The 12,398-nt window shown below is 34.7% G+C and overlaps 1 protein-coding gene across 1 annotated transcript in view; it reads left to right on the forward strand.

Moving 5' to 3' along the window:
* The first annotated feature begins 3,879 nt into the window (after positions 1 to 3,879).
* The window catches only part of LOC144345888 (polycystin-1-like), a 30,791-nt gene continuing 22,272 nt past the window's right edge, over positions 3,880 to 12,398 (forward strand). Inside the window, exons 1-11 of the mRNA XM_078006976.1 lie at positions 3,880 to 3,909; positions 4,272 to 4,299; positions 4,443 to 4,925; positions 5,104 to 5,589; positions 5,839 to 5,962; positions 6,782 to 6,972; positions 8,758 to 8,893; positions 9,433 to 9,665; positions 10,045 to 10,208; positions 10,705 to 11,362; positions 11,704 to 11,894. Coding sequence (XP_077863102.1) covers positions 3,880 to 3,909; positions 4,272 to 4,299; positions 4,443 to 4,925; positions 5,104 to 5,589; positions 5,839 to 5,962; positions 6,782 to 6,972; positions 8,758 to 8,893; positions 9,433 to 9,665; positions 10,045 to 10,208; positions 10,705 to 11,362; positions 11,704 to 11,894 — 2,724 coding nt within the window. The remainder of the gene's footprint in view (positions 3,910 to 4,271; positions 4,300 to 4,442; positions 4,926 to 5,103; positions 5,590 to 5,838; positions 5,963 to 6,781; positions 6,973 to 8,757; positions 8,894 to 9,432; positions 9,666 to 10,044; positions 10,209 to 10,704; positions 11,363 to 11,703; positions 11,895 to 12,398) is intronic.

The raw sequence follows: 12,398 nt of genomic DNA on the forward strand, positions 1-12,398 counted from the left end.
TCTAGATATAAAATACTCATATTACACATCCCTGATCAAATTAAATTCAAATCCACAGCATTTATGATTAATTGGTGGTGGTGGTGGGGGGGGGGGGGGGGTTACAAGCACTGTTCAATAATAAACTCAAGATGGGATTAATTAGCAAACTATTCACAAAAATTCTGGGAAAAGAGCAATAATTGTGAAATTGAAAGAGTTGAAATGCTTGGCTAATATACTGACAGTATGCAAATCTCTTGTCAGTGACAAGATACACAACACAATTTGGAGAATTTATTTGAATATTTGGAAGTTTGACCTTATTAAACTTTGAATAGGTACATTAGAAATGACCGCACTACAAATTGTTAAGATTGTCTGCCATAATGTGAAAATAAGACAGAAAACCCATAAAATGGGGTTAAGCATTTTTCTCACAATTCCTAGAGCCATTAAAATTAGTGGTGACGTGAATAATTCATTGATGAATGAATACAATTTTTGGACCAGTTTAATAAAAACATTTATATTTACAGACCACAGCCCAACCTAAATCAAATTAATAAGATTAGGGCAAAAAATATACCGAATTACAAATTTTCAAAATCTTCAACCAAGATATAAGAAATTGACAGAAATGGTTGAAACGCATAGCAAAATATGACATTTCTGGATAAAAAAATTACTTCATTGTGTCTAAATAGTTGAATACAAAGCAAGAAAAGTGGTAAAATAAAAATAAAAAAGATTCCTAGTTACTTTGCACTACACCTGCCAAATAAATTGAGCTGATCTCATGAAATGTGTGCTTGAACACACAACCTCATAATATCAGATCTATGCAAGGTCAAGAGAGGTCAAAACTTATAATAATTAGGTCAAAGTAAACTTTGGTTATGTAAGATGAGATCTGCCAAAATGACTAAATTCCAGTGAATAGAGCCATAATTATGGTCAAAACAACAATCTAAGGTGGTCCTAGGCAAACTGTCACTTCAGGGCTCATACCACTAATCGAATGTTCATAGACGACAATGTTAACTTATGATGAGATTGCTATATGAAAATGATAAAGAAAGTTGAAAACATGGCTCAAAAATGGGAAATCAACATGCCAGTAACATGTTGGCCAGCTCAAACTCTTACAAATCTCAGGTAAACAAGACACACCTACTGCATTTGGATTGCACCTAGAAAAATCACTGGAAAAACACCAAGATTAGAACATACAAATACACACAGAATAAACCCACAGGTACACATTCGCTAAGTAGTAAACAAAAGACCACATGTTGGTCTCACCTTTGACCCAGGTGATTAGGGAGCACCTGAGAAAAAATATATTTAAAAAATTTCATTGGTTCTTGCAAGGCATTTAACGAGCAGTCATTGATTGATTAGTCCCATGAGACCTACAGAGGTCCCTGTGACTGATGGTAGAGAATGAGGGTGAACTAGTGAAGTTACGCAGGGACAGGGTGAACTAGTGCAGATAAAAAGGGGCAGGGTGGATTAGTGAAGTTAAAAAAGAACAGGGTGAACTAGTGAAGTTAAGAAAAGACTGGATGAACTAGTGTAGTTAAAAATGGACAGGGTAGACTATTGAAGTTAAGAATGGACAGGCTAGATTAGTGAAGTTAAGAAGAGACTGGATGGATTAGTGGAGTTAAAAATGGACAGGGTTGACTAGTGGGGTTAAAATTTGACAGCGGGATTAGTGAGGTTAAGATGGAACTGGGTGGATTAGCGAGGTTAAGTAAGAACTGGATGGAGTAGTGAAGGTTGAAAGGTGAACTAGTGGAGTTAAGGAGGGACAGGGAGGACTAGTGAAGTTAAAAAAGGACAGGATTGGACTAGTGAAGTTAAGAAGGGACTGGATGGAGTAGTGAAGGTTTAGGGACTGGATAGACTAGTGAAGGTTTAGGGAGTCAGTGAACTAGATACGTTTAAAGGGGGTAGAATAGTGAAATCAAAAATGGAATGAATTGACTATTGAAGTGAAATAAGGAAGAGGTATTATAAAGTATTTCCACCAGGAATATATATTAAAAAGTGTTTATTGTCACAACACTTTTAAAAATGTTATCATTATTGTTTTGAGAAATGTAATATCTGAATCTTAAATATGTGATGTCAAATATTATTTTGGGTTGATGATATTAATGAAAGGCACATATAATGTGGAAATGAACATATGACCACACACCAGTAATACTAATTGAACTTTTCTACAAATTCTGCCTAACCTTTCTATATTATTTGGTGACCTGTGTCATCTCTCTGGAGATGTCGGCATTAAATTAATGCAAAATATAATAGTATTTATTGAGAACACTGTCGTTTACGAAAGGTATCTCACAAAAGAAATAACAAACCAAATTATTGTTTAATATTAGTTTTCATATTGTATCGTATTTATGACATTTCAAAATAATAGTTAAATAATTAAGATTTAAAGGGGCTCGTTTAGATCATACACAAATTTGCACAGGTTTGTGGTAATACAGGTGTGGTATATTAGATGGCTTCAACATTGACCTCCACCAATATAATAAGAACTATGAATAAAATCAATCTGTTGATTAGATTAAAGGAAATTAAGGCCTGTCTCGCGCTGCATCAGCCAGTTTAGAAACTCGAGCATTGATAACAAAACGGCGTATGTGTAATCTCATTGTTTACTGTACTTATGACAGGTAAATAGCATGAACAAAATACAGGAATGTATAAAGTTGTATATTATTGAAAATACTGAACTCAATAAATTTATGTGCGGGTATTTGTTTCTAATAATTAAGCTGTAATTACATACATACATACAGAAGTGTCATGTAGATAAACACTTATGAATCATGCATAGTCACGTGGTTTAAGTTGAAGCACTTCATGTGTGTGTTTTCTGAAGTGCTTCAAATTAAACAGTTTGGGAAAAAGTGTCTTAGTTAGTTCCATGAACACAAATGCATATTATACATTATTACTTTGTGAAACATTTATAGTTTGGTGTTTAGATTGAAACGTCGTTGGTGACTTTGCTTTCACATATGCTTGAACAGCTTTCAAGACAAAAATGTAAACCGCATGTTATTCGAACCATTACCATCGTTCACCAAATGAGTATTAAACTGCATTAGGCCACGTGGTATTTCACCATGTATCTTGATTACCAGTTGCACTTACAATTTGAGATAACATCATAATAGAGTACATATAATTAATTCTTTAACATCCTGGTGTTTGATATGTTACTAACCGTTGAGATATTTGAGTTCAATAACAGAACATCATAAAATATCAAAAGTATTTCTTGAATAAGGAAATAACCATCTCATTATACGTTAAATTACGCCACCTTCACCTAATACGTAATTTATATGTTGTAACAAACGAACATATTTTGCATTAACAAAATACTTAATGAATGATTGATTACATAATGGTACTTTGCTCTAGAAATATGCGAAAATAATTGAGTTCAGGAGTAGAGAGCTGTATGTTATTTCTAGATATATTGTATGTGGACGTCGCTTCGAACGTTAAGGCATGGGGAACAATACAAGTCAGCTACATAGTTGACATTTTAATTAGTGTGTCAACATGTAACTATCGATTGGTCTGCCATTAATGATGTCTTATTATTAACATAATACTATCAAATATGAATGCATGGCAGCTGTATGTTCTCATGGCTAACCCACCTACTGTCAATTTACCCCTTGGAAATTGAAGAGATCGTGGAAGATAAGCGTGTATAATACTATACCACATAGGGCGAGCAATAACAAATGGAACACCAGAGTACAGCATTGGTCACGATCACTGGCCGTTTTCTGGAGCAAAGGAGACTCTGCACTGCGACATTCCATCATGTGAAACAGAAAATAGCATAAATTTAAAATGCTTATTCTGACTTTTTTCGTGTTACAGGTAAGCAAAATTGAATTACTGAATGCAGTCACATTACATTGTACATATTTTGCTATTTGTTCTACAGCAGGGTTATATTTCGTACATTGGTGGGTTGGGTTAACAAATATGAACGTCACGACAGTATATGAGAGAACAAGCTACTAGTATATAGCAACATCGCTATATGAAGGTCGTTGCTGTCCCGTGGAGATTAAAAGTTTATTTTTTGATTTGACATCTACACAATATTACAATAATTTGATCCACATTAAACGGTTAATATCAATATAGTATTTGTTATTCAAAAGAAAAAGATTTTAATATTGCTCATTATTTGTGTTTTCGTTCTTGTAATTGGCCTTTTCTCTATTTTATTTCAGCTGTTCGTGCATATTTCTGTTCGAGCAGGTAAGTGTATACGTTTTGTATATACAATTATTGCCTTATAATGTCTTATAATCTCTCTATATAATTGCCCAGAAACTATTGCAATTTTAAATAATCTCACTTAAAACTAAACTAATTGCAAGTGTTCTAATAATGCCTTTCAGAGTACAACCTTTGTTCGAACGCCACTCATGGCCAAGCTTCGATCATCCAACGAACGGATACGAGTAGTTCTGAAAACCAACTCATACTCCTGGACAGTTCCGCTTTCTCGTGCTATGGTACAGTAGTTGGATGGCGGTTTTGGGCAACCCAGAATACAGTGTTTAAAGTCGGCGTGTGGAGAAGAATGCAAGACGATTATTACTCGTTGGTTGGAGAAAACAAAATTGTTGTGACAACAACTGGTGAAACAATCGTGCAGCTGCTTGAATTGCAAACGATCCCATTCGCTGATGGAGACGTAATAGGTATGAGATGGTTTGGCCCTCCGTTTGGGTATGATCTTGGAACAGAGGCTCGGTTAGTTCGCTATGTTGCAATAACTACAGATGATTATTTAGCGGACTGGGAATATGGTACGATTAAACACGTCATAAATACTGCTACCAGGGCATATGGAATAGAAGCCCTTGTTGAAAATCAACGTAAGTGTTTTACAATAAGAGTTATTTAGTTGAAATGTTCCACCGTTATCAGTGTTTGTATATTAACTCGGCATTATTATTGGAATAATCAATTGATGGATTTATTTGCAAGTGATTAAATTAGAAATAGAAAATAGAATAGACTTGAATTATCTAATCTTGATTCATTTGATTTTAGTTGTGTGTCCAGTGCAAGAATACGGCCAAGAAGTGCGAAATCGAGGAAATGTTGACGGTGCATCGTTTGCTATGGTGATATGTGGTTTACCGATACCTTGTTATGGTAGGGTCACAGGGTGGAGATTTTTTAGCGCCGCGGATAACGCGTTTAAAGTCGGAATATACCGTCCGGTCTCTGGGAATGTAGACCAGTTCCGATTGGTCGGCGAAACGCTCATCTCGGCAGATAACCCAATCACCGAGGAAACAACAGTGCTTGTCGATGAATTAAATCAGTTTGATTTTCTTCCTGGTGACGTCATCGGTTTCCGATTCGAGTCGTCTGCTTTGTCTTATGAAATAGGTTCAGTGGACAGTACATTGACGAAATGGGCCATCCATAACAGCTATGAATATTCTAATACCAACGTAGGCGATACATTGACATTCAATGATGGGTCTGAAAACAGAGCTTATTCAGTTCAAGTTTTGTTTACCCAATATGGTAAGACGCTTCAACACTTTCTAGTACTTCTTCAGTGATTTGCGTACTATTTCAAATTCCAGTTATAGTATATAGTGGTGACTTTCTAAAGAAACAACCTGCCAATCGGGTGTATCCGATACATGTATATATATATTGTCACTATGCATTCTTCTGTGTAATGTATAACTAGGCTGCAACTATGTGAAAATGTACAATACGTTGTTTAGGTGGTATTTATTTACTGCTATATAATCTATTTAACATCAGATTATTATGGTTGTCACAATGATGAGCCGAATAATCGCGAGTTTGCTAGATCGGCTGCAAAATACGACCACCAAAAGATAACTCCTGGTATATGCATCGAACTGTGCGGCGAACGAGGTTTCTAGTAAGTCCCGTCTCATATTTAGTTATACATATGTATCTATATCACTGGAATATTGTTGTGGACATTGAGAAATGCTGCAGTAAGTTGTAAAATTTTCAGTGTAACTATGTTATTTGAGAGCATTTTAGTTTCACTGTGAGATTGTGTTCGTAACTATAATATACTATTAAATTCATCATACTATTAATTGGTTGAATGCATTTAGTGGTAATATGATACACAATACAGAACGTCATGTAGTGAGTTTTGTTCTGTTTATTCAGGTGCCTATTTTTAAGATCTATACATTTGGAAACCCCAATTACGTGTAAAATGATTTGAGCAATACTTGGCCATTATTTCAATTCCCCGTCCCGTAAAACAGAATACAAAACATACTCATTAAAGCATTTGCGTTCATGCGTATCTCAATGATTGGAGACGATATATTGTATATATATATATATATATATGTATATAAAATAGCTTTGGGTCTGTACCACGTAGTATTGTACTGGGCAAAAAGCTTTCGCGAACAAAAAGGAGTAAAATACTGTATTTACAATCTTTTATGTCACATGGCATAATTCACCTCGTCTTAAATTATTCAAATTCATTTGTAAATTTTGAATTATTGTATCCATCAGAGTCAAGCTAGCCCATTTGAATGAAATTTCGTCTTTTGCGTTCACAAATTTTGCATTCACCATCCAAATATTTCCTAAAACCAGGTATGCATATTTATGTTATTTATATTGACAATTGTTGATTGAACTGAATTTTTAAAATCAATTCATTCGCGCAAATAATCTGAATGTTTTTTTTTTCGGAATGTTACAGTTATGCTGGGGTACAACAAGGTGAACTGTGTTTCTGTTCCAATACATACGGTACCCACCGTAACGCCGATCCAACTTATTGTGATCATCCGTGTTCTGGTGACAGGGAAACCACATGTGGAGGTGAACTGTATAATGACGTGTTCAAGACAGCTGAATTATTGAGTGGATTCGAAATTATTGCATATGATGGCAAGTATCTTAAACGTGTTTAGGTATATTATGTCAACTTCAAGAGATTTTAAACCCGATCATTCATATTGATTGTTTAGAACCCATTTCCCTTCTTTGACCATATGTGCAAAATTATTCATCTAGATGAGGAACGTCGCCATGAAGATTTCTATACATATCACTTGAAACAAGTTATGTTCACTAAATTTAAATAGAACAGCATGATCAATTACTAATAATATAGTTTATGCAATATATTATAATCGGTAATTATGAATGAGTATTGTGTTGCAATAATGGATTGGGCTGTTTTAACTTAATGAACATACGCGAGAAATGCTTTTTGAATTGAATTTCGTTATCACAAATTACTTTCTTTCAAAAATTTTTAAAAATTCCAAATATTACCAATATTTTGAAATTCAGTAAAACATTAAATGTTTTTACTACCACTTATCCCTTGGTTTTGAAGTGTTGTTACATAGTAGAATATTATTGTATTATGTTTATTTTGCACCATAGCAACAGTCTCGTGACGCTCACAGACGTGCCTTATTAAAGTTCATAATATCAAATGTTTCTTCTTGACAGCAAACAAATAATATTGAATTTAATATTGATCATTTTTCAGACGAAATATCGTTATTGATTTATTATAATCAACCTAGCTTTATACGGCAGGACAATGTACACAGAACCTCGTGAGGATGTAATCATCACTTCTATTCACTGTAAATAACTAATAGATACAAAACAGGAAAAGCACTATTATTTTAATCAATAATATTATTTTCAATATTAAATATCAGTTGCACTTTTTTTAATAATCAATACAACAATGAACATATGACATAGCGGGATCGATATTTGTCTTGCGAAACACGTACCAGTTTTGTTGTTGTGCTGTGATGTACTCTGTTATGTTGTGCCGTTTTATACGATTAGACGATTGCCGTGTAGTCAAGGGAAGTACACCGAATGCTGCTGACACAATACTTGTAAGCCCCATTTACTTTTCCATAAACATATAGCGTTTTATAAAATATGAAATCGAACATAATTTATTGCCCAGCCTTGTAAGCAATCACGGTCAGCAATTGACCATAAGTATGATGCAGTGTCATTTATCTTGGATCTTGCCCTGGGTCATACGTCTTTGGTTTAGAGCGTCATTTTGACGAATTCGTCTGTTTGTGTGTTCCACTTTAGTCTCGGTTCGATCTGGGCCAATGTTCTAAAACCACAGCCCAGACTATTGGACTAGCAACTTGTTTTTTTTTAATTTGTATTTGCAATAATGAAACAACATAACGTACATTTTGTTTTCACACATCTCCGTTGATAGAGTCATGATTTAGTTAAATGAAATTCTCAAAATTAACTGAATTTTCAACGCGTTTTCCAACTTAGTCAGTGCATATTAGGGTATCTCGGATATCTCGGGTACAAAATATAATAAAAAGGTTAAAACTATGATCATTTCAATAATGTGTGCATAGATCGCATACAAGGGTAACACGTCAAACAAAACGAACGAACCCAAAGAAAGCCATGGAACAAGGACTATTCAAGTGAAGTACCAGCACTATATACACTCTACTGCTGTCACTGGTCTCGGCCCTCTACTTTTCTTGATGGCCTATTTTTTCCTTTTCCCTATTTTCTTGCTGACAACTGCACAAGGGTCAATCGCGCCTAATACCAGATAAACTTGCTTGAGGCAATATCACACAGTATCTCTGGTATTGGACGCAAACAATCTCTAATATCAAATCTCTAAATATTATTTTTTTGTTTCGATAGGTTTAATTAGTACTTATGACAACACAAGTATCCAGGTGAATGAAACACGTGGTGAAGACATCTCGTACAACTTAGATTTAAGCGATGGTTATTCTATTGGTCCTACCAGTGAAGACACTGTATATCACGTATTCAAGTAGGTTGTACTTAAGTTTATATTCACAGTACATCATATAAATATACACCACCACTCAGTTCATGTTGTGAAGTTGTGTTCATAACGATAATATATGACAAGGTTTCAACTATTAATATCTATCATACTATTAATTGGTTGCATGCATTTAATGGTAATATGATAAACAATAAAGAACTTCATGCGGTGATTTTTGTTCTGTTAAACTGTGAATTAAATGTACTAGATGTGACTCCAACTACGTGACAAATGCGTCAATGCAGTTTTTAAGAAAGTTATAAGATATTCATATATCGTTGGTCACTTAACTGATATTTGACATATTTTTTCCAAAACAAATTGTCGTCTTTGTTGCGGAATGAAGAAATGTACTAACTGAGCCAATCCAGTTATCTCGAGTGAAATTGATTGAAAAACAGTTGGATTTATAAATACGTATAACCATGTCTGTTGATTTTAATGTGTATTTTATTACGTCTTATTAGAAAGTGAAGCGGTTTCATTTATCATTATGTAACGTCAATGAATTTACCTTGTAGAAAACCCGGAAAAGCCGCCATTGAAGCAACGGGAATTGATAAATGGTCAACGGTGGAGGTGGACAGCGTGGCAATAGAAGTAGAAACACCGATTGGAAATATTACCTTTGTGTGTCCATTATCTATTGAAGTAAACACAGCGTTCCTTTGTGACATCAAGATAGACCAAGGAACAAACATGTCCGCTAATGTCAATTTTAGTGATGGAAGAATTATTGACATGGAGGTTTCTGGTTAGTTTGTTATAAAGTCTCAATTTCCTGTATCCCAAATGTATAACTTTCATAAAAGATAGATTCAAGGTAGCCGGCCTTCAGAGAAGCGCATTTAGTTAATTTTTATATTTTTCAAATGTTGAGTCGACTCAGTACTCGTTTATTATGCTGAAATACGTTGAATTACAGAGTGAATATGTGTAATCTATAGCATTACATAGCCAGAATTCGCCAGAATCCGCCAAATCATTCTAGATCACTGGAATGTCTTATCAACATGAAAGTATTTTTATTTTCAAGTTACCGATGACATGTTTCCTGATAGCATGCTCCCATTAGTTTACTACTGCGATCTTATTTTACACATTTAAGTGAATATATCTGAAACTATTTGCAGATGCTGAGGTAGTTTGGTATGGGGACCTAGATGAACCTGATATTACGCTCAACAACCAACCAGCAAATACAATATTCCTTCTAGTAAACCAACTTATAAAAGAGGATGGAAAACTGGTGGGATGGGAGATAAACGCCATAGCCACAGGCAACGTCTATTTACAGGTAGTGTAATTTCAATAACTCAGTGAATTATATTGTTTCACTTTTACATTAGTGGCTCTCTTCACTTCATTGTGATGTTGTTGTGATCTATTGTCTGAAGCGTAAAATAGAGGTATTAATAATACTATAATATAAAAATATTTATATTTGATTATTTCGTATAGTTAGTGAATTTATTCAAAGTATTGTCTGAAGTGCACTGTATTGATGCCTATGTCTGACGTGTACATTGGTGGTGTTCATATTCGATTGTTTGGCTTTCACATCAGTTATACTTATGTTCTATTGTCTGACGTACACATTAGAAGTGCTCATATTCGACTCAGTTAAGTGTACTATAGTGTCGGTAATATCCGATTTTATTGCGTGTACATTGGGGGGGAGTAATAGATTGTATGACTTTTACATCAGTGTACCTCAAAATATATTGTCTGACATTTACGTTATTGGTACTCATATTTCATTGTCTGACGTGTACAATTTCACTTCTTTTTAGGTGTATCGACCAAACTGCCCTACAAATTTACAATTCTGTTACAGAACACACAGTTGCATTCCCGTGGGAACCACGTGTAAAAACTTGACAGATTTCTGGTCTAAATCTTGCGATTCGGTCGGGCATTTTAGTTTTAGTAAAAGAAAATGTGTGAAGTCCAGTGACAATTCACTAGTTAACGACAAGATCTTCAGCAACCAACCCGTGGATTACAAAGGCATATCCGTGTTTGAGTATAATATTGAATCAACTGGTAAGCAATACATTGCATTGGCTCAGATCAACCAGATTGCAGTACAGCAAGGTGATGTCATTGCGTGGTACAACAGCAACGAAGGACAGATTGGATACGTCTCCGCGGATCCATCGAAAGATGGGCCTGAGTTTCTACTAAGTAGCTCAAGTCAGGATCTCCGAAACGCCATTGGTTACACCGCAGTCGCATCTAGCTCAGTACCTCACGCATATAAACATTCTCTGCGGGCGCACGTTATAAGACCAGCTACAATAAGACTGCTCCACAACTACACAGATGAAAACACACAGCGACAAGACATAACTATAAACATCACTAACGATATTTCCTCCAGAATAAAAATACATGAGATGAAAATACAGACTAACATCAACAACTTGGAATTTGTGAATCCACAAACAGGTAGGAATTTATCTGCTGCACACCAACTTGTTTGCGGCTTTAATGTCATATGTGGGATATTTGTCTTAATACATTATCTAGACCGCCATTTTTGTTCATTGTCTCAGCGAATAAATATATAAATAATGATCAACTTGAGTTCTTGATTTGGGTATTGACGATTTTGCACTTTGTGAACCAGATCCAATCATCCTAAGTTACTGAAATAATCGACAGAATATGTTTTTTTCTCTCCATATTATACTGAACAACTGCGTTTAGAAGTAGTTTTACATACAATTCGTGTTGAATTCAAGTGTCAAGGCAATCAGAACTTTTATTGCAATTTTAATATTTTGTAGGCATCACAGGCAAAGACGTGAATTTAGAAATATTGGAGCATAGTGGCAGTGAAGTAATTTACAACTGGTATTTTGGTAATGGTGACTTTAATGAAACAAATTACAAATCATTTAACTATACATGGGAGTCTGCCGGTGTTTATACCGTCACATTGTATGCTTATAACGAAATTAGTGATGCATATTTTGTGGTAAGTTATGGGATAACTCAACAATGATTAAGAATTTGAACAGATAAATATATTATCCGGAGTGTTTAAATATGGGGAATTTAAATGTATTCGTTTGGTACAATGTTTTATTATTTTCATTTTAATACTCTGACAGTCGTGATGGGAAGAGGGCTCTGGCAGTTCTGTTAAGTTAGGTGTGTAGTGTGCATACTTATTTTGATTGGGTACATTTGGTTGTAATTTGACTTCTAATTTTGATGAGTTATATCTTTAAGTCTTTTTTTGGATGGAAGTATCTGTTACGGGTGTACTCATGGTTCATTCACGATGGCTGCAATTATGTAGTTTTATAAAGTAATTACAGTTGTATCCTTGCACGATTTAAAAAGCACGAATGTAGGGTCCAATTGTCTGTGTGATTCAATTTCCAGAGTAGCAATAACCTTCTTGTGAATTCATCCCTAATGTGTTCATAAATAGCTAATATTTCACAAATGCCTAATTGATATATATCGTTCTAAT

This window comes from Saccoglossus kowalevskii, chromosome 8, assembly GCF_978046115.1.
Source record: "Saccoglossus kowalevskii chromosome 8, keSacKowa6.1, whole genome shotgun sequence".
Taxonomy (NCBI): Eukaryota; Metazoa; Hemichordata; class Enteropneusta; family Harrimaniidae; genus Saccoglossus; species Saccoglossus kowalevskii.